Source organism: Pogoniulus pusillus, chromosome 6 (assembly GCF_015220805.1).
Source record: "Pogoniulus pusillus isolate bPogPus1 chromosome 6, bPogPus1.pri, whole genome shotgun sequence".
Classification (NCBI taxonomy): Eukaryota; Metazoa; Chordata; class Aves; order Piciformes; family Lybiidae; genus Pogoniulus; species Pogoniulus pusillus.
The window spans coordinates 20226340-20250098 of NC_087269.1; the positions used below are offsets into that span (position 1 = coordinate 20226340).

General features: G+C 39.4%; 1 protein-coding gene across 1 annotated transcript in view; it reads left to right on the forward strand.

Annotated features, from left to right (window-relative positions):
- FRMPD2 (FERM and PDZ domain containing 2) overlaps positions 1-23759 on the forward strand; it is a 64390-nt gene that overhangs the window by 29174 nt on the left and 11457 nt on the right. Inside the window, 16 exon segments of the mRNA XM_064145559.1 lie at positions 328-485; positions 2387-2452; positions 3661-3846; positions 4692-4827; positions 6297-6428; positions 7634-7691; positions 7967-8051; positions 9775-9834; positions 13578-13649; positions 14295-14469; positions 15209-15359; positions 15456-15594; positions 16426-16578; positions 18699-18884; positions 20005-20161; positions 22680-22890. Coding sequence (XP_064001629.1) covers positions 328-485; positions 2387-2452; positions 3661-3846; positions 4692-4827; positions 6297-6428; positions 7634-7691; positions 7967-8051; positions 9775-9834; positions 13578-13649; positions 14295-14469; positions 15209-15359; positions 15456-15594; positions 16426-16578; positions 18699-18884; positions 20005-20161; positions 22680-22890 — 2125 coding nt within the window.

Below are 23759 nucleotides of genomic sequence, written 5' to 3' on the forward strand. Positions count from 1 at the left end.
TCTCTGGTGCTTGTCACAAAAAACATATATCAAAATTGGCAATTTTCTGTACATAGGATGTAATTCTGCCTTCCCTTATGCTTCAGAAATCCATCGAAATCAATACATTGTTTATATGTGTGAAATGAATTGAGAGAGAAGTCTTAAACCATCACTGAACTCCAGCTGACAAAATCAGCCAGGCGTAAATGAACATTCCACTGATTTCTGTGTACATTTCCAGGAAGCTTTGATGATGGGTTTCACTATGCAGCTGAGACACCAGCAGTTTGATATTCCAAGTGCAGTGAATTTCACACTAAGAACTCCATCTTCAACATTTTTCAGATCCTGCCCTATGTGTGATTTGTCCATGGTCAGTACTGCTGTCTGCAGAAGGAAATTTGTCCCTTCAAAACAATGCATCTCAAACAGAAGCCGTCCCTTTCAGTGCACCAGAACTACTGCACAGACAAAGTAAAAACCAGCACATTGGATTAACAAAGGTGAGGTATATTACAAACCAGATATTGAGAGTACCTCATGAAGGCAAGTTTGTGGGATTTTAATGCAGCACACCAGGTATCTACCATCTAATAACACTACAGTTTGAAAGATTTACATATATCTTGTGGCTCACCATTAGATTAGCATGTAAGCATCAAAATCAATTTTGAACATCACTTCTCAAGATCTGCAAAGATATGTTATTTGTAAAAGCCCACAGCAAGAAAAAATATTTCTATGAACACGATGTTTAACCAGGTATAGCAACTGTAATCCCAGAAGCAGCAGGACTGCTGTATCCATATTATCAGAGGGTGGAAGCACTCCCAGGAAGTCAGAAGTAAATTCAACTTTGTTAACAACATACTTTCTTTATCCCTGCCAAAGGAGTCTCTCTTGTAAGATGGTAAGATAGAACCCTCAGGTAAGTGAAAGTTTTAAATACTGCTAGAACCATAGCAGTGCATAGTTCCTCAGACAGAGCACAATAGTTGCAGACTCCCAGATCACTCAGATGCTATGAAGAAACATGTAGTTCATATCCTTATTATAATAATCCTCTTCCTGGACATGATTGCTAGTCCCACAGGTAGGGGAGAGCTTTAATCACCAGTGGGAGAACTTCAAAACTAATAATGGAGAGCTGTGACTAGTGATGTCCCCCAGGGATCAGTGCTGGGGCCAGTCCTGTTCAATATCTTCATCAATGACACTGATGATGGCACAGAGTGTCTGCTTAGCAAGTTTGCTGACAACACTAAGCTGGGAGGCTTGGCTGATACAGCTGAAGGCTGTGTGGCTACTCAGAGAGACCTGGACAGACTGGAGAGCTGCGCACAGAGGAGTCAGATGAAATCAACAAGGACAAGTGCAGAGTCCTGCATCAGGGGAGGAATAATAAACTGCACCAGTACAGGGTGGGAGGTGATATGCTGGAAAGCAGTCCTGTGGAGCGGGACCTGGAGGTCCTGATGACTAACAAGTTAACCATGGCACAGCAATGTGCCCTTGTGGCCAAGGAGGCCAATGGGATCCTGGGGTGTATTAGGAGGAATGTGTCCAGCAGATCAAGGGAGGTTCTCCTCCCCCTCTACTTTGCCCTAGTGGGACGTCGTCTTGAATACTGTGTTCAGTTTTGGGCTCCCCAGTTTAAGAGGGACAGGGATCTGCTGGAGAGGGTACAGCAGAGTGCTATAAGGATAATTAGGGGAATGGAGGGCATGGCTTATGAGGAGAGGCTGAGAGACCTGGGGCCTTCTAGTCTGGAGAAGAGAAGACTTAGAGGGGATTTGATAAATGTTTATAAGTATCTGAAGGTTGGCCAGGAGTGGGGGACAGACTCTTCTCAATTGCTCCCTGTGGCAGGACAAAGAGCAATGGGTGTAAATTGCAGCAAAAGAGGTTCTGCCTCAACACAAGGGGGAACTTCTTTACTGTAAGGGTCACAGAGTACTGGAATAGGCTTTCCAGAGAGGTTGTTTGGTTTCATTCTCTGGAGACTTTCAAGGCCTGTCTGGATGTGTTCCTCTGTGATCTGTGTTAGATAGTATTGTCCTGCTCTGGCAGAGGGGGTTGGATTCGATGATCTCCTTGAGTCTCTTCCAACCCCTAACATCTGTGATCATGTGAATTTCTTTTCCTGTTCATGGCATCGTTGGTGAGAAGGCAGCCTCACTCATTTTGTTATATTGAACAACACTTGTATGGCATCTAGTCCATAAGCCAAGAGTCACTATTGTACTTTTAGATCTTTTTTCTCTAGTCCAGTTTTTAAAATATTTATCTGTTTGACTTCTGCCATTTTGTGATCAAAAGCACAAAAAGATGGTCTCTCTAGTATGAAGGTTCTGTGTATGTAATGTATTTAATTTTAACAGGGTTTCTTTCTCTGTTTTGACAGATGTTGGTGTATTCCTTAGGAATGACCCTCTATTGGTCAGCAGACTACCAGGTTCCTCCAAACCAGGCCAGTAATATAGAGAATTTTCATTTTCTTTTATTCTGCCTTATATTGGTAGGTTCAAAAGTTGAGATGCATAATCAGAAGTCATAGTGAAAAGAGCTTTTTATTTTGGATCACTAGAAAGAATTGGAAAGCTGTGTCAAGGTCCAGACTTCAAAAATACCCATTCATCCAAATCAGGAATTGAGTTAGGCTGCATCTTATCATTCCTCTTTTTCTTCCTCCTTTTTTTCTTCAAAACCCAGAATTGTTCCAATTAAGATGAACTGCACTTTGCTTTTAAGAGTTAAGATTAGTTATTCCAAGACTGTAATAAGGAACAGGCTGTCCATGGAAGCAGATGAGTCACCATTCCTGAATGTATTTAAAAGATCTGTAGAAGTGGCACTTACAGACATGGTTTAGTGGTGGACATGGCAGGGCTAAGGTTTACAGATGAGCTCATTGATCTCAAGGGTCTTTTCCAACCTAAATGGTTCTGTGATCCTGTGATTAGGAAGGGTTAAATTGTAAGCATCATGTTGTCATGACTGTGGTGCTGTGCTTATGCACTTTTTTGAAGAATGAGGTGCTGAAATAAAACTAAATAATTCTCCTTATTTCTGAACAACTTCTACCAGCATCTCTGCTAGTTGAAATGTTTGTGTTTCTTGCTTACCTAGAACACTTTCAAAGATTTGTAGCCTGTATTTTGCTTAATTTCTGTATAGGTGCCTTTGATTGTATGTTTATGACTTGGAGAACATGAGCTTATAGTAGATTTAACCTACCTTTCATGGGTATGCATGATCTAAGAAAAGAAGTGCTGTAAGCTAAACGACTCTGAAATTTAAGTATCTGGTCTCTATGGCGACAGTTTTGGCTGGTGTAACTCTTCGCCTTTTTGAAGCTAATGCTACCACATGTCTGTCTGACTTTTACCTTTAAGCTCTAGAGCAGACTGAGCTGTTATCTGTCACCAAGTAGCCCCTATATGGGCTGATGACATCCTTGCAGATTCCATTTCCCACCAAAGCTATTCTGGATCATAGTAGAGGCTCCATTTAGTCCTATTGTGCTACCTGTCTGGAATTTAGCTCCCACACTCTAAAAGACTTCAATGCTCATTTCTCACTTATGGTGAAAAACCTACAGAAACTCCTGGTCCCAGTTTACATGGAATTTCAGAGCACTGGGAGATGTCATTTAACACTACCTTCGTTTTGACTCAGTCCCTCCAGCTGAGTGACCAACTACACATGCTCTTGCTGACACTATGTGAAGATCTGCCACATAAAAGACTTTCTCCTGAATCAATCCTGGAAGCATGTGAGGCACATCAGAAGGAATCTGCTTGCTTACCTGCAAATGTCTACATAAAGAAAATGGTCCAGTTTGCTTTGGGAAGTGTCAGCGAGGTAGGTACTACACTCATATTTTAATCATCTCCTTTTCTTTGGTGAGAGAGATGAGCAGCAATATGGGATAGAGGTGACTAGTTGCCTGAAATTAATGCTTCTGTGAATTAAGGAAGTGAGATTTGGTTCTAGACTTTGACGCAGAAAAAATGGTCATATATACAAGCACATGATGCAATGAAGCCAACTTTCAAACCTCTCTTACGTTCCTGGGAAGTGATGCTAATGCATTGACAATACCTTCATTTCTTTGGTTTATACTGAAGTAATAACCTTTGTAGAGACTTCATATTGGCCAAAGGAATGGACTTTACACAAGAAAAAGGATTTTCCCCAGATTTTTCATTCTGATATCAGATTTTCTTTGTGAAATGCAAAGAAATCACGTTTACATCATACTGAGAGTTTCATTCATCACCCCGGAGTGAAACTGTATGTTTCCTGTTCAATCCATGTGAAGTCTTTAATAAGTAAGCATCTGAATATTTTTCAACACTTGACTGTTTTTTGATGACAAGCTGAATGAAAGTGGAAGAAAACATGCTGCAATTTTTTTTTCCTGTTTGCAACCAGTATTCATTAGCACTCTGAGATGACCCTTGCCCTGGGACTCTCTACTGTTCTATTTCCCACTGTAACAGAGGGCGTCCCCTCTGAACACAGCTGACATGACTGCTGGAAGCCATGAAAACTCAGTCCTGCTCTGTGCTAATCTTGGAAGATGAAATTGTTTACACCAACCAGACCAGCAGCCTCCGACAATCAGAGGGCAAGGATCACTTCAGTATGAGAGTCTGAAGTCCACATATCATAAGACATTGACTTGCAGTACTGCTGTCTTCTAGGTAGAGTGGATAGTCAATGAAGACCGCACAGCCTGTCATCTTGACAGGAGTCATGTAATAAGGAAAAGACTGCATGAGAAAATATCTGACACCTCACCGTTGTCCTCCCAGATGAATTTTCATCAAGGTAATCAAGGTAAAGAAAGACTTATAAAGTGAATTATCTTATAAGGATACACCAAGTCTTTTCTGAATCTCTCTCAAGTTAGGTGGATAGTTTAATTTCATGCTGTAGTGATTACATGTACTGTGGAATAGGATGTGTATTGCTTTACATATAAATGACTTCATGATGGAAAGACTCTGAGACAAGTCAGCAAGGTTTCTGTTCCTTATTTCCTCAGAAGACAGTAGTCTGGGAGCTGTGAAACAATGATCATAAATCAACTTGCACAGATTTGTCTCTTTAAGCACTCTGCATGAAACCTGTGCATATAAAAAAACATCATCTTTCAAAACTGCTTTTGTGTTTTGTGTGCTTCAGTCCATTTTCAAAGGTAGAGTGGGTTCGGTGAAGATTTCCCATTGGCATTAAGGAACATATGTTCATCCATCCTATTTGATTACTCAAAGATTTGTGTTTTCTTCCTGATTTTAGTTCTGATTTTGAATTCAAGAGACATTTGATTAATTCACACATGGATTGCTGGAGTGATTCCAAGGCACAAGGCCAAATCCTGCTCGCTATATAAATAAACCAGCATATGCTATTTGCACATTTCATTTGACAAAGATTTTATTATCCTTCAGAGTAATTCTGTAACTGTAACTAAATATAGTTTATATATTTCTTTTTTCTGGTTTCTGTGTTATATGGTTAGCTTCAACAGAAATTTGTGATCTGGGAGGCAGGGGGATGGTGGCCCAAGCTATTCAGGGTATGATCAACATTAGGCATTTGAACAGCTTAATCCCTATTCAGCAAAGCACATATATGTTCCATTAACTTCAACTACAATTTAACACATGCTTAAATACCTGTAGAACATTTCTATTAGGTATTATTGGTCATAAGAAAATGATACACATTTCAAGGCAGCATTCCATTCTATTTCATTATTTTCTTTTTTAATCAAAATTTATCACCTTCAGACATTCTGAAAAAGGACAAGAGACAATGCAACCAAAGTAAAGATAGGGTGGACAGAAATATGTACTTCCTAATGACTTCGGATAAACCTTTAGTGGAATTTCTGCAGCTGACTCTGCTCTTGGATTGGGTCTGGACACTTTCCACCCTCTACACAGAAAGAATACTTTATAGCTGAAGGCTTTGGGCCTCAGAATGGAAGGAAGGGGAGCTTTTCAGGTTATCTGTACTTTGCAATTTCTAAGTTAAACATGTAGAATAGATATAATACATTAGATTTATATTAATTGGAATGGTGGAGAAGAACTATTTTGGGTCAGAAAAAGATTATGAAAATAATAGAATGAAGTTACCAAGCTTTCCTTGATCCTTAAGGAATTGGGCATCAGGGTTAGAAGACAGATAGATGTGGATGATAGAAAATTAATCAGGTAGAATGCTATTTATGTTACCATGCAGATACAATGATTTGTAATTAAAGTATGTGATTCATGATATTTCCTTTTAATTTCCAGACAAAGGGTCCAGATTAATGAATTATAGTCAGTCAACAGAAGATTACAGACAACTCTCTGCGGACTACAGCGATTCTAATAGTATTTCTGAAAGCACATCTTTGATACTGTCTAACCGAGGACATAGGAGAGGTAAGATTTTCCTGAAAGATTATGTTTATGAATGATGAGGCTACCCAAGTATAGTCAAAAGATAGGTACTCCCATGTACTTGTGGCTATGGGACTAGGGAGGTATATTTGTGCTAAGAGTCAGGGAAGAGAGATAGCTTTAAACTGGATTGTTTTTCACTTCTGTCCTACTGTAAAGCTGTGTATTCCTTGCTTACCACACAGTGCCATCACAGCTTTTTTGCTTCCTTATGTCCCCTTTGCCAAGTGAAACTGTTCAGCGGATCACAGACAAAGCCTAACAGCATGCTTCTGTTCCATGGGATCTTGAAGCAGATGGGTGGAGCTACCCCACAAATGCACATGATGGGCAATGCCAGAAGACAGCACTGAAATCAGTTGAATCTACGATTAATATTTAAGACTTGAATAGTGGGCTTCAAGCCTTTTCAAAAACAAAAGGGAAAAATCTGATATGCAGAGGAAAAAAACAGCCAAACAGCCCTTTGTTTTCTTTTTATTTTTGTTCTAAAGGCATTGGGTATGTCCTGCTCAGTGCACTGTTTTAATTGTGCTAAATGCTAGGTTGCAATGCTGTTCTTCTGATTTACTTGGTCTAGAGGTACCAGAGTTTGAGTTTTAGCTCCAATTTCAACCCTTTTAAGGCAGGAAAAGCATGAAAGAAACTCTCTTGGAATAGATCCATACATTGAAGATACTGTGATAGATGTCAGTCAGAGTCCTTCCCAAGCTACGTAAATCACAGTGCAAGGGGATAGTATGAAGCAAAGAAGGGAACTCAGCAGGAAGAGGACTGCTGTTATGCATGTGTATCCTTGTGTTTAAATTGGAATCTGAGATAAGGACACCTAGACAAGATGTTCAAATTGCCCAAGAGCAAAAATTTCCTATTGTCTAACATCACCAGCATCTCCTAGAAAAACAAGCTTACCATGCCAGCTCCACACTCTCAGACTCCTGCCCACTTCTGTTCTCCATTCCACAGTAACTCACCTTCCCATCTACTTCTCACTTTTGTTTTCATTCTTCCTTGGGCACTTCTCCTGAGCTTCCAGACCCAGAGGTGGAAGTTTACTTCTTTAGTTCAGAGGTTACTTCCTCCACCTGTGAGCTTCCGCAAGGAATGACAAACTAGGTCCTCCTGGGGCATGGATTCAAAAATGCTCTGTAAGCATGTGTGGGTGTTTTTTGGTTTTTTTATCCCAGAAATATCTTCCCTGAAGTGTAACCCTGACATCCACTACATCAGTTACAATGCAACAAGGTATGCACATTAATATGTTAGCTCACTGACACCATAAATAACAGAAAAGTGCTGAGTAGTCCCTGTTTTTTCTCACTGAAGAGCATTAATCTGAGTTTATAGTATCTGGTTGATGATTGTCGTGAAATTCTTAGGAATGTATTAACCACACTGTTCCAAATTTGAAAGGCTTAATATTTACTAGTTAAAAATAGCAGACAAAGAACATGATGTCAAGGAACTAATTTCCCTAGGAAAGATGGCTAAGAATCTGGATGCCCACTGCATTATCACAGGTCTACCAAAGAGAAAGTGAATGAGAAAAAAACAGCCATGCAATTGCACCTGAGCCCCAAGCCCTTAGCCCCAGCACTGAGGAAGGTGAGGCTACTCATACAACTGCTGTTGATACTCTAATCCTGAAAGGCACCTTTCTAAAGCTCAAGAATCGCAATCAATAGAAGCAGCAATACAAACCAGGAATTGCAGCTGCTTCCTCTGTGATACATACATGTTAGTCACACAGCTAGTGGCACATAGTTAAGGCTAAACTCAGGATCCTGGTTTTTAAGTTATTTTTTAAAAATCACTCATTGTACTCAGGATTTTGTGAGACAAACTCTAAAAAAACACAGAGGAAAACACAGAATGCGAGAGCTTGTTTGCTGCAGACATCCTTTCTTGAGATACTGAAATATTGCCATCTGGGAGATCATTGTGTTGCATTAAGCTCATTTAACAACTGATAAATTAAACAGCCATCCATAGGATCAACTTCTTTGAGGGCCACATGCTTCTTAAACATCAGGAACATATTGTTTGTGATCAAAGTATGTCACTCTGGACACTGAAGCTAGCCACCTTGTCCCACTACCATAACATCTAAGGCATAAAAATAAAGGGGATTTTTATGTGCTTGTCAAAGTATATTTACACAATTGTGTGAAACCTATACATTTTGTGAGGCTTTCTCATTAAAAAGCATGAAGTTTCAGAGCACAGGATTTAATCTTAATTTTTTAACTAGCCCTGAGTATTTTGCTTATCTCAAATATCACATTTTGTCGCTACCATCTGCAGCCTGAAAAAAACCCCAACATGCTAATGCATATTTTAGCAACGTGACTGCAGATTTTCTAGTTTTTTAAACTGAAGTTGATGGCTGGTACACTAAAATTCAATGTCATGTTTTTGTGTTGGAATTCAGAGTGAGGTCTCAGGGTGGAGTACACAGATATCTTATCCAGAGAAAAAAGCTGGCTTCAGTGTTGCTTCCACATAGTTTGTTTTATGGCCTCTATCACTCTACCTACGTAATAGCATGATCTTCAAATAAGATCAATGAAACTATCTAAGTGAAGAAAAACTCAGCATTCCCACTCTTCCCCAAAGGTTTTAAGACATCTGTTCTGATAGAAGAAATATTCATATAACTACTGCCTACATAACTTCCTCTGGTTCTATCTCTAGATTTCAGCCTTCATGTATTTGGGCAAAACAATGCCTATGCTTTCTGTAGCAGCAGAGACAACTGAAGGCGATGATTATGAAAAATGATGCAAATCTTATTTGCTAATGATACATACACCATCCTATATTCCCACCATATTTTTGTGATGTAAAAATACTCACAGTATATTTAATGTAGCAAATAATGAGTGGAATATTTGCAAACAATTTTCATGTCAGTGATTTTATATCCTACTCTGATTAAACCAGAGGAGGTTCATGGCTTCCCCACCACTCTAATTTTATGCCTGGTATAAAAGAGCAAAGAGTACTAGTAGCAATTTCTGAAGAGTAAAATCTATTTTAGAGCTTATCCCCATACATATAGAAATAACAATCACTGCACCTTTCAACTGTTTCCCAAATTACATTCATGTGAAGGGTTATCAAGAGGAAGTAACAATAATGAGAGAACCTGTAATACTACTGCTTTAGTATTATTTATCTTATTGAACAGCCATTTATCATGCTCAAGGAAGGACATATGAGAGGAAGCAGCCAGTCAAAACTTCCTCCTTGATTTAATAGTCCAAAGATCTGATGGTGAGCTCTGCTACAATTGCTTCAATGGTGAAATTTCCTTCATTCATTTCAGGTAAAGTTCCACAGGCGCACAGATCATGGGACCCCACCCTTAGTGGGTCAAGGACGCAAAGTAGCTACAAACTCTTCATAAATAGGTAAACAAAACTCATATTCCTAAAAGATGGCAGCTGTTTTATTGTCAAGTGAAGCAGGCTAACTAGTGTGGTAACATCACTATCAGAAATTGTCTAGGTCACCATTTGAATCCTCTTTGATAGTAAATACTGTTTAAGTAGAATTAAAGCACACTTTGGTTAGGTTTGATTTCTAGCGAAACAGTCCAACTGTTCTAGTGAAATGGAGTTGGGCTTGGAACAATCTATACAAAAACAGGCACATTGCTTTCCATCTTCACTTTTTATCAATGTCACTGCCCTCCTAGAACAGGTGCCTTTAGCATAACTCTGTCAGAATCAGATGGGAAGCATAAATAACTCATTGTGACTGAAACAACTGGAAAGCAGCTCCGCAGAAAGCATGGAAGGGAAAAACCTTTCCAGAAACTACGAACAGTACTTGCTTTCACTGGCAAGACATTCCACAGGGTCTGTACTTGTCTGCATTCAGTGTTTGGATCTGGTCTCACCTTGCTGTCACCTCAACAGAGGCCTGACAAATTCTACAGTTGTTATGATAGACCATGTATGTGATCCACCGTTTTCAGTCAATTTTTGCATGTACATCTCAGTCCTTAGACTGATTTGTCTTGCTTATGCCAGCCATACCCAGTCCTGCACCACCACTTTACTGAACAGCTATAGGTAACTCAGGGACACAAACAGTAAAGACCTCTGCCAGGAATTAGCCTCATTTCAGCCATGACATGTACAGCAGCCCTGCAAGCACAGGCAAGGAAGGCTGAGAATTGTACAACTGATATTAACTCCTTTTCAAAAACCAGAGAAACCAATGCTGCCACAGTTTTCTGGATTGGATGTTAGCATAGTGTGGTTTTAATCATGGCTGATTCCACCATAGAATCATAGAATCATAGAATGAACCAGGCTGGAAGAGACCTCCAGTCCAACCCATCACCCAGCCCTATCCAGTCAACTCGACCATGGCACCAAGTGCCTCATCCAGTCTTCTCTTGAACACCTCCAGGGACGGTGACTCCACCACCTCCCTGGGCAGCCCATTCCAATGCCAATCACTCTCTCTGTCAAGAACTTCCTCCTAACATCCAGCCTGTACTTTCCCCGGCACAACTTGAGACTGTGTCCCCTTGTTCTATTGCTGGTTGCCTGGGAGAAGAGACCAACCCCCACCTGGCTACAACCTCCCTTCAGGTAGTTGTAGACAGTAATAAGATCACCCCTGAGCCTCCTCTTCTCCAGGCTAAACAACCCCAGCTCTCTCAGCCTCTCCTCATAGGGTTTGTGTTCCAGGCCCTTCACCAGCCTTGTTGCCCTTCTCTGGACACCTTCCATTCCAAATGAAGAGACGTAAGGACTGTTAGCCTCTAGACACTACAAAGACCGGAATCCCATAGTTAAGCACCATGTAAATCCCTGATGACATCCCAGTTAAATTGAGTTCTTGACCCAGTTTACCAGGAGTTTCCTCTTTTAACCATGACACGAGTAATTCAGGCCTACAGGAAATGCTCCAGTTAGATCAACTCTCAATTAAATGTATCCCAAGTAAACAGTTTGAACCTCCTGATAAATCGGCCATGATAAATGAACAGTGTGAGATACCCCAGTAAACCTCTATGCAGTAAGAAAGAGCTACCAGCAGGCTGCAGGACAGTGGCAGCATTTGTTAAGAAAGGTCTCTGTCTAACTACATACACACACATACATATGTGTGTATATAGACATCCATATCTACATCACGCTCCTTGAAATGACATCAGTAACAAGTGATTTATCGACTGAATATTTTGAAGTAACTCCTGTACATCTGACTACCAGTCTGGGTGTTACCTTGGTATCCTTCATCTAAAATCGTGCTGCCAAGAAAATGCTTCCCTCCTGTGCTGAAAGATGAGCAAACTGTTTCCCGTAGAACTTCAGGGACTACAATTTCCCACTTTTGGTTATAAGCATCTGCAAACACATTTCTGCTGAGGTGACCATTCCATTGTCAGTACCATGACAACAGTGGAGTTGAAATAATTAGCCCATATATAGGAGGACAACCAAAAAAGATTCTATGTGACTTTGGTGTTTGTTAAAAATGTAAACAGCAAAAATCCATCTCAACAAAACATTTCCTTCTATACCACATAATCATTCTTTGCCCATTGATAAAGTATTTATTGCATTTTAAGTTTATTCTGAGCATACATGTGCCTGCTTGTGTGGAAAAGACCACTACTTTATATGTTAAAGACAGCTTTCTGATCTGACATTTCATACACCTTTCTCCAAATTGAAAATTTCTCAGTTCACTATGACATGAACTTATTCTGAGGAATTAGTATTCAATCAATTTAGTTCCCATTCTGGAAGATTCTGAATTATATAGCAACAAATGCCATGGCCTTCTGAAGCTTTTATGCCTCAGAAAATAAGAAATGAGAAAGTAACTTCATCCTATAGAATTACTAGAAAGACATGGGGCTATTTTTCTTTTTTCCTTTTGGCTTCACCAGACTTAAACCAGCTAGATCTGGTTCACCAAATGAAAAAACAGAGACTGTTACTGAATTAGAGCAGAGCTTAGATATATTTATAAAGGCATCAGTAATTATTTTTCTTCTTCTGTAAAGTAACATTTGATGACTTATAATTCACATTGCCCTAGATTTCATAATAATCCACTCATGTACCTTAAGTTCTTTGTCCTCTAACTTGTGTTGTTTTGATTTAATGCTATGTATATTTCTCACTATGACATTTCCCTTAAAGGTCTGTCAGCTCTGTAGAAGAAATCCCTGGTGGAACTCAGAAGAACAGCAGACAGAACCTGCTAAGTTTAGATTCCACCTTTTCTGTGTCTACAAAGGACTACACAGCAGCTGCAACATCACAGAAATGTTTGTTCCACAGGAAGGAAAAGGTGGCTAATGAAAATTGTATAAGCTGATTTAGAAATGTGAATAACACTAAAGACAAACCTCTCATCCAATTGTTCTTTACCAGTGACATGCATATTAGCTACTGAATTATCTTATTTGATGAGTATTCTAAACTGACAGACTCCAAACTAGGCAAGATCCAGTTGTAGTAACTCAGACCTGAAGGCAGGGAAAGCTTTTGTCCATAAATACTAAGCAAAACCTGATAATCAAAAAATGCATGCAAAATTCCTTGAGGTGGAAGCCCAGCAAGAAACGAGCATCTTGTGCTGTTGAAGTTTGTTGAAATTAAAACAAAAGAACACAATGTCTGCTAATAAGAAATATCAGTCAGCTTTCATCACAGGAAAGAAAGCAGCTCTGCATTTTAGTCCAGTTCCTTATGGAAGGTATGCTTAGGAAATCACAATGGTATATATGGGTGGTTGTATGCTTGTACATGTCTGTGACTGTTTTCATAGTGACTTGGGAATCAAATGGGAAAAGGTCTCAGAACAAATAAAATTTGTGTGTCATGAAAATAGGTGCCCTGCAATGGAAATGGATCTTGGCTAAGTGCCTTTACAGAATTAAAGACTTCATCATGGACTTAGATCTAATTATCCCCCAGAGTTCATGTGAGAGACTCCAAACAGAGAAAAGTCTTCAATCAGCATTTGCAGTTTATTAGGCACTGAACTCAATTGGCTCTAGCATACAGATAAACAAAAATAGGTTTCGCTGGTACTGGTACCTGGGATCTTCACTACATTAAAGAGACACTAAATTTCTCAATTGCCTCCTTACAGTTTTCAGGTCCAGAGTTTATTATTTTATCTAGTGAACCACCAGTGACCTTACAGCTGCCTGGATCCATTGTGGTAAGTATAAATGTTAAGAATTCAGAACTGACCTAGTGACTCTTTAGTTGAGCATCTTTGTAAGTTGCATCTGAGTCCCAGTTCCATATTCTTGCCATGTCTTCCTCCACACTAAGTTGGGGTTCCTTCAGAGGTACTTGAAATGAGGTGATTTAATTGTCAGTGCTATGTAGTTATTTCTAATGGTATAAAAATAGCTTAAATTACCATCACAACCAAGAGTGCACACTTCAGCACAGGACTTTTGAGATGAAGAGCAAACATGAAATGTGACATATAGTGATGAGATACTGGACTCCTGTGGTTTGCAGGCATATGCTCTACTTTTCATTAAGATAAGGAGAAAGGCTGACAGCAGTAAAAAATGAGGGCAAAGGAAATTTGGAATTTCTCTCAAATCTAGAATAACCTTGGTGATTGGAGTCTAAGTATACTCAGCTGTTTTGTTGGCATTCCCAGGGTTTGTTTTTTTTTTAACATTACAGATGTTTGGGGAATTAACTTATGAGACAAAAGGCAGTGCTGTGACCAGTTCCATCAAGTAATGTGGAAACAGCAGATTAAGGGGCCTCAGCAATAAAATACTGTGAATTTGCATTGCTTGTACTGGTTACTCATTCTTCATTCTTTGTTACATGTCCTTAGACTAAAAAAGGGAAATCCTATTTGTCCCAAAGGGATCTCAATGTGATTCTACTCAATGGGCAGTGCCTTGAGGTACAATGTGACATCAAGTCCAAGGCAAGAGATGTTTTCAACACTGTGGTGGCATATGCAAACTTGGTGGAACATTTCTACTTTGGCTTGGCTTACCTGAAAGGTAATGAGACACAGCTAACTACAGTAATAGTTCTCTCCACCAGTGCCTCTGTAGTCACTTTATTAACAGATTCCAGTAAAATTCTTTAAGATGCTCAGACAAAAGTAATCCAAAACTTAAGCAAAAGTAAGGTAAGTTGATTTAAACTGTACTGCACTGGTTAAAACACATTTACCCTAAGACTATACTTCAGCATAGCCATACTGTTACTGGCTGATATTCCCATGCAGAAAAGGCTTGTCCCAGGATTGTGTTGGAATAATACTGAAGCACCTAGCTCCAGCAGAAATGCCAGAAAGCACTGTACTGAGAAAGGTTGACTGTCTTTTTAAACTATATATAAATCAAAGTAGACATTCAGCTATTTCATCTACAAGACCACATCTCTCTATCCCATTTCTGATGGCAAGCATGGCTGTGGCACTAGGTAGAAGCATACCTTTTATTTAGGACATAAGGATGACAATGGGTTGCAAAACCTAAATGATGGGTAGAATGGTAGCCCTCTAAATTTTCAAGTGACTCCATAGATACCACACCAGTTCAGCATCTAACAATGGTAAACTAAATTATACATTAAATGTTACCCTAAATTCTCTATCAAATAAGCAATATATTAACTGATGTAGACGATCCATTTTCATTTTTATTGCTAGCAGTGCACTGAATGAAGACAGTAGAACTCTGAGCTACCAAAGAATCTCCAGTTTTACCACAGAACACAAAATTCTGATTTCAGGTAAAGAATTCTTCTTTTTGGATGAGGACACCAAACTCTACAAAGTGGCCCCAGATGGCTGGAATGACCAACCAAAGAAGAAAAGCTCCATCATTAATTTCACACTCTTTTTAAGGATAAAATTCTTTGTCAACCACTTCAACATTATTCAGTAAGTGCATGGTTCTGGTGACTTCAAGAAAACCAGCAGCATTTACAGAGAGTGTTCAAGGCTCTTCCTGTGATCCTGAACCTTTTTGTGTTCCAGGCATGGCTTGACAAGGCATCAGTTTTACCTGCAGCTTCGTAAAGATATTTTGGAGGAGCGATTATATTGTAATGATGAGACTGCTCTGAAGCTTGGTGCTTTGGCTTTACAGGCAGAGCTTGGCAATTATGCTTCTGAGGTATGGACAAATAATATAATATTTCTCAGACGTATCTCAACAGGTTTTGTAGTTTTTGTTTGTAACATAGAGTTTGAAGAAGAACTGTGAATAGTATATAATTTTGGCAAAGTCCTTCAGCAATCATATTTCAGTTTTAAACGTTTTTACAAAATATATCTGACAGTAGTCAGACAGATGAACTTGGCAGGAAATATGGCAGAATGATGAAAGACTCTTGGTCCTTCACAATTGATAGCCCAGGCCAGAAACTCTGGCAATCTGTAGAAAATTTCCAACGCAGGCACAGCTTGGATGTACAGAGTGGGTTAAAGGAATTAGAAACCATGGAATAAAAAACCCAAAAAAACCAAACACCATCAACCACCACCACCCACACTCCAGGTTTCTCAGCTCTTTTGTGTGTAGCCTTAGATCCTCAATCTGTGTAGGTTAATCCAACTCTGAGTGGTCTGATGCAGCTGGCCAGACCCGTTCCAGTATTGGGTCACCCATTCTAGGTTGTATGATGCAGCTGTAGCTGCAAGATCAAGTGCAAGACTGCAGGCATGCTTGTAGGTCCAGCTCTTCCCTCTGGACAGAGTAGTTTGTGCTTTGAGCAGTTGACTGAGCACAGGTGCAAGAGACACATTTGGCTGCAAGGATGCTGCCTTTTGTCCTTGTCCTCATCTTCTAGAAAGTGGCAACAGGATGACCTCAGTATGTAGGTCACTTTGAAAACATAAACTAGGTCACTTTGAAAACATAAACGCACTAAACACGAAAAGGGGAGAAAGAAGAAAAGGCTCCTCCCTCTCTTCTATTTTATAATTATATTTTTGTCTCATGAAGATGCATGGAAAGAGCTATTTTCGTGTGGAAGACTACATTCCCGCAAGCCGAATAGAGAAGATGACCCTGGCATATGTACAGCGAGAGCTTGCTAAATTACATCGCTTGAACCGTTCACTGTTTGAGGATGAAGCTGAACTAGAATTCTTAAAGGTAACTTGCCATACCCTAAATATTATTTATTTATTGATTTAAAGTTAGACAGTGCCTCTATATTTACCATTTTTTAATTATTTGCTCCTTTTCTGATGCAGTGGATTTGAATTGTGGTGAACAAATTTGAACAGTCCACAAAACCCTCATAATTTCATTCTATATCACTCACAACATATTTACAAGTTAGATTTCATTTCACTGATACTCTGTAAAGGGCTAATGCACATTTCAGAATATTTTCAACATCCTAAGGGTTGATGCAGGTTTTCCACATGTTACCAACGTCCCTGCTTTCCAGATGATTATTCCAACACCTACAGAATGTATTAGAGATCATTAGAAAACACAGGAATAAACACTTCCTTGACCTCTGAAAGTACAGCAGCTGTTCAGCCTCTTTCTAAACATGTAGTGGTTATTTGTTTATAAGTATCTGTGAACCCAACAAGCCAGGAAGGAGTTATCTAAATTATTTTCTCACATAACTATTGACAATGACATGAAATTTAACTTCTTTTTGTTAGTGTTTCCTTCTCCTCCATTTCACTGCATTCCATCAAATGAAAAATGTCAGGGATTAAAAAGTGGATAAATACCAGTAGCCATTTTGCTGCAGTGTCACATGCTTTTATTTATAGAATCATTTCAGTTCATTGCTGTTTAATTATATTAGTTCCTCATCTAACACTGTCAGTGGAATTGAAGTAATAGATTGAAGCTTAGCCTTAAAGACAGTCCCATCATGCGTGGTAAATCCAGTGAAGAAAAGCAGCTTTGTTAACATCTTTTCTAACAAGTAAGTCTGTAGAAGGAGCCAACAGATCATACAAAGTGAGAAAGATGGCCCCCATGGCAAGAACATGCAAATTCCAAATAGAAAAGAGATTAAAAATTAAAACTCAGATTCAGCTAGTGATTGTAGATGCCCCAGTTTTCAGAACCTGAATAATTCTGTTCTACTTTCTGAAAAACAGATCTTCTGAAACTGTTTTATTTTGGTCACTGAAAGTATCTATGCATAGTTGAAAAGTCAGCTGAGGATTCCACATTAGCTTCCCAGGGGGAAAAAAAAAATTTTAGGGTAAACTCATATCGACCTACAGATCACACAAAAAAGGATAGAAACCCCTCCTCATAATCTGTGGTTCTGTAAATGGTCTGGCTCACATTTTCACATTTTGTGCCTGAGCACAGGAGGTAGGAAGACAATCAGCACCCCAATCCTCTGCATTAGTTCCTTAGTGTATCCTCTGCACAGTCTGATGGCAGGGGCAGAAGGTGTCTCCTCAGTCCCTTGAGCAGGATTATCCTGCTTAACTTTTCACCCAGCAATGAGCACTGTGCAAGAACACTGAAGATCTGTCTACTATGAAATCTGGCACTGAAAAGGAAATTCTAGGTTAGTGAAATTCCCTCAAAAGATACCACTATATTTGGGTGAGATACTTTGAGGTACAGTGTAGCAAACCCTATAACTTAAGATTCTTGGCAATGGAGATTTGTAAGGCCTGATTTTGAAAGATGATACCTGTGAAGGAATGGGCATTTATATCTGAGCAACTTCATTGCATGCTGGGGCACGTGGTGTCACTGTAGTTAAGATTTATAGCTGGTCATCATTTCCAGAGCAGTTCCAGTACGAAAGTGTTAGTTTAACTAAGATCATAATATTTGTTGTACCTTATAATTTCTGTGTTTGCTCAGAGAAAGAAATACACAGAAAAGAAAATGAAAAAAAAAAACACCCCAAGGTTTAACACTAATCAAGCAGCATTAACACTTCACAGATTTCTATTCAGAAGTGCACCTAAGTGCCAGGTACCAGTAACAGGGAGTACCTTGGTGCCACTGGAATGTTTAGATCATTGTGCGGGAAGCTACATAATCCTCCTACCTCTTCAAATCAGGTATTTGGGAAAGTGCTGTTTCAAATAAGGAAAATAAATGCATGTAATGGCTCTATGACATACCAAAATAAGATGATGATTCGGTGAGACAGGAGATATGAAAATTTGGTGAGGCTTTCCAAAGGTGTTCAGTAAAGACACTCTAAACCACTTCCTCTTCCCCTGCTTCTCTTTGAATAATGCATGGTAAATCCGCTTTTTCTCTACAAGGTGACTCAGCAGCTTCCTGAATATGGAGTGTTATTCTATCATGTGTCCCAAGAGAAGAAAGGAGCAGGAGAAGATATCATCCTGGGAATCTGTGCCAAAGGCATCATTGTGTATGAGGTCAAAAATCACACAAGGATTGCCAGTTTAAGATTCCAATGGCGTGAAACAGAGAGAATTTCAGCTCATGTGAGTTGGGATCAAGTGAAACTCTTCTCCACTCTACTACTTTACTCCCCCTTCTGTCTATCACTTCGATAAATGTGTTGCATTGAGAGCCAGAATTAGGCTCTTTCTGTACAAGCAAATGTAAAAGCAAGGCTGGATCTGGATGCAAATACCATGATGCCCAGTTCTTAGCAACTTTTCATTCTGGAATTTTTACCAAATTGCTATAAACCTGAATAATCTGGTGTTAACTATTACAGAGACTATGTCAAACCGTTTTATGGCATATTCCATATTCATTCCTCTCTCATCTTCGCTTCCTTCTCTCTTTTAAGTTTCCTAACCAACCTGGTTGATTCTATGATTCTATGACACAGCCTCAAGCTACGTGAGGGGAAATTTAGGCTCGAGGTGAGGAGAAAGTTCTTCACTGAGAGAGTCATTGGACACTGGAATGGGCTGCCTGGGGAGGTGGTGGAGTTGCTGTTCAAGGCAGGATTGGATGTGGCACTTGGTGCCACAGTCTAGCCTTGAGCTCTGTGGTAAAGGATTGGACATGATGATCTATGAGGTCTCTTCCAACCCTGATGATGCTGTGATACTGTGATACCACAGGATCACGTCTCCCTCTTTCAAGATCTTGTTATTGCCGTCCTCATATAATAGTATATTGATGTCTGTTAACAATGACTATTGGTGACAAGATTGTGACCCCTTCCAAAGGGCATTCTCACATCAGTTATATCAGTCTACATTATACAGGGTGTAGGTGTCACCTTGCATCACATTTCTCAGCTTGTTTGCTCTCCCAAAATGCCTCTTCTGCCTAGTGAAGATATTATCATTTTTATATGAAGTGAATGATTTTATCATCTGTGGGGCTAACTTTTGCTACTTCTATAAACCTGTTTGCCATGTAGTCTGTCTCCAAAGGCTCTTGATTTTCAACATGGGGGCAGCACATTAACAACTACTGAATTTATACTAGGCATTTACTGCACCCAAAAGGCATGCAGCTTCACTTGAAATACAACCAGACAAACCAGCAAGATTATACAAACTAAGTGCCTTGGTGCAGTGACTGATATATGAAACAAGTTGTGGTGGTTTTTTGGTTTTGGCTTTTTTTTTTTCCCTTTAGAGAAAAAAATTCATGATTGAAAGCAGTTTCAGTGGCAAGAAACACACCTTCATCACCGATACAGCAAAGACATGTAAATATCTACTGAACCTCTGCTCTGCCCAGCACAAATTCAATGCACAGTCGAATTCTAGGCAACTTCGTCAGACTTCATCAGGTGAGGTATAAATGCGCTTTTGCTATTTGAGCCAGAGGACAAGGTTAGAGTTCAGGAAAGATGCATTCAGTGAAGCTGAGAATCAGAACCTGCCACATCTGTTTCACTGTTACCCACATCTGTTTCACTGTTCTTCAGTTTCTCATTTGCAGACTAGAAAAGAATGTCTCCTACTTCATTGGAAGTTATCAGTATGTAAGTCTAATTTAGCATGTGCATGTGAGTGGGCACATGCAGGGGATGGAGAGAGATTCTCTTAGGATAATAACTATGTGGCTAAAATGGGATAAAAAGAAACATAATTACACTTCTCTTCAGGAAACCTGCTGCGTATTCTGCAGAGAGATATCAGACTTAGGCCAAATGTAACCTAATAAATGTTCCACACAAAAAATAGATGTAGTAATACCCAGCTGAATTTAGTTGATTGATTATCTTTGAATAAGACAAAAGTGCAACTCTGCAATTCAGTTTCAGGCAGAATGACTAAACCAGAGGCATATCAGTCATATGCAAACAAATATGTAGCTGCTATCTGCTCTTGGCTTTTGCCATGCCAGTGAAACATACAACTAATTCCTCCTTAGACTTCAAGTTTTCTGAAGTTTCTAAGACAATCTACCACTCTGCCTAGAGCAGTTACATAGCACTTCTCACCCACACTTCTCAGCATGCTTTCTAAAGATGTCTGAGGATCATTACGGGGAAACTGTGGCACATAAGAAATAATAACCTAAACTGGCAGCTGTCATCACTCTTGACTTCAGTGGAGCAACCTAAGTTTTCCCTGGCTCATCCATTGCCTTGAACAGAGCCATTATCATTGAAAACTGCTGAGTATTTGACCCAGTAAGTTACAGCAGGAAAACTGTCATGCCTTATTTGCTGAGTTGCTCCTTTCTCTAGTGAAATTGTAAAAGTGTTTACAACAAATTATATGGCAGGATATAACAGGATGATTGATATATTGTGCCTTTCCCACTAAAACTATTTAATGAAAAGTACAATCCTACTTGCTCAAATTTGTTACCACAGAAGAAAGTGAAGGGATGACATGAATCTTCAAGGCACCTTTTGTTGCTTGAGTGCCTGTAGCTTCAAGCACAGTTTAGTGGGCCTGTGATTTGTAGTATGTAAATCTTAAAATTTCCTGTGCCACATTTGCTTATGGTAATATAACTCAATAAAAATCACTACATTCTATATATAAGGAATACAAAGATTGAGAGCAAAGAAAATTATAACCCACATCCTGATTACAAGCACCCCAAATCACTGTGACAGTCCAGACTTACACAAGCTGTGTGACTGCAGATTCTGAAGCTTAGTGTGTGCTTGTTGTGCCAGAAAATAAGGCTTTGTGAATACAATGACAGACAGTAGTCCAAAATGCAGCCTTTGCCACCACAGTGAGGCTGTAAGAGATTATAAAGCTCTTTCTGCATGAGGGAAAATCTTGCTTCTGCTTCTCTGTTCAGATGTATAAGTCATCATCTCTTCAAAACTTGCTAGCAATCCCCTACTTTGAGATTACCATGGCAACATTCAGGCTGCACTAATACTGTGGACAGTTAAGCCTTCTTATGCTTTAACAAATGCTGCTGATCAAAGTCACTGAGGAATGAGGAAGCTTTGGTTTAATGTTACAGAGTACTGTTCTAAAAAATTGTATTTAGGCTAATATTCATTAAAAAAAAACCCCAAAACCACACAAGAGGTCAGCTGTCACATACAGGCAACATTAAAGTCCATATTTGTGCTACCCTGTACCAAGTAGGGTTCCTGTTTTGCTTTCCAACATGTCTCCAGTTGCCATCTGTCTCCTTCAAATTCCTTTTCCATCCCACCACTTGAGAGCCTAAATAAACTAACAACACCTCCTCCAACACGATATTGTTTCAGGGAAATAAAATATTTTGAGAGGATAGATTCAAGTATAGCAGGCCTAAAATGTGGTTGAGCAAATAGTAGATTTCACACAGAGATGGAAAATTAGATAGCAAGCATTGTCACTGTTAAGCTTAACTCGTGCAAATCACTCAGCGCGAATAGCTCCTTAGACCCTCTCTGAACTTAAAGAGAACATGTGTTAGTGCAGCTCATGTCTTCTCAGATGCATTTATACCAGAGCAGTGGGCCCAATATGAGAAAATGGGAAACCAACAACATGACTAATTCAGTCTCCAATGGACAGGTATTTCTTATACACAGAATGTTTACAAAATGTTCTTTACAGAGATATTCCAGTGTAAGTTACACAGGTTGCACATTTCATTTGTCTTTGTGTAAGGTGAATTTGCTATATAATTCATGGAACTCAATTCTAAATACAGCATGTACTTTCTAAGAATTAAATGGAATGGAAACCCTTTCCACTCAAGGTCACAAAAGATACTGGAATAAATATATCCATGGTGTCAATCTACTTTGCTGGCATGTTCAAAAGGTTAGACAGAAGAAACCTTTGAGCTTAAAAATATGGATTTATTTTCCTTCCTCTCCCTCTCTCCTTATTCAGAGGAAGGTAAATTTGTGGAAATAGACAAATCAAATTCTGCATATGCAGCTCAGCGTGAACACCTCGCCCTGATTCAGAGACTGTCTCGTTCAGAGAATGTGCTCTATGGAGCAAACCTGGAAAACCTTTCTGCTGGGTTAATGAGCAAATCTTGTGATAACCTCAGTGTGGAAACCAACAGCAGGACTAGAGACAAAAGCAATCTTGACAGGTGGGTTTGCTTTTCCCCCCTAAATGTGTAAGAATACTTAGTCATACATTATATCATTGCAAAACTTTATGGTAAACTCTGAGGCAGACTTTTAAACTTTTTTTTTTTTTTTTTGCAGTCTTTGTTGTGGTCACACTAAAAGGCCTAGAATTCTGTGATGTCAGCAGTTGCACAAACACATAGAGGAAGCTAACAGCCTAGCAGATAAGATCTTGGGGAAAAGCAGTGTTAAATTTGTACCAGACCCTGGAATGAATCAAAATTAGGTTATTGAAAAGGGTAAAAATAAGGGGAAATAAAAGCAGAATCTTTAAAGTCTGTGTGTTATCTTTAGAAATGGCAGTTATGTGAACTGAGTGCACAGTGGAAGATGGCTTTGAGCAGGTCTTACTGAGTTGGTTCCTCTATGTCTAAAGATGCAAATTATAGAGAAGAGTGTAAAATCTTCTCTTTTCCTTGCCATTGGTACATTGAACAGTGTAGGTGGTTACTGAAACTGCACATAGTCTCAAGGCCTTTGGTGAATTGTAGTGCCTTTCAGAATACCAGGAGTTCAAATTGAGCCAAGAACATGAACTACCAGGAAAACTTTCAGACATGATCTTGCCTAAATGGACATCAGGGATAAGTGAATCATGCTGAGGTTATACTGTGTTTTCCTGAGGCTATGTTGAGTTTTCCCTATACCTGCACTGAGCTCAGAATAAAACACAAGGGGAAATCAATTGTGAGTAGTCTAATGGCAGCTGTTAGTAGCAAGCAAATGCTGACAAGAGTGAATTACTTTTCTCCTGCAATGAAATCAGAATACTTGTTGAGAGGCTATAAATATGCATACATACCAACTCAGCTCTGACAAGCTAATGACA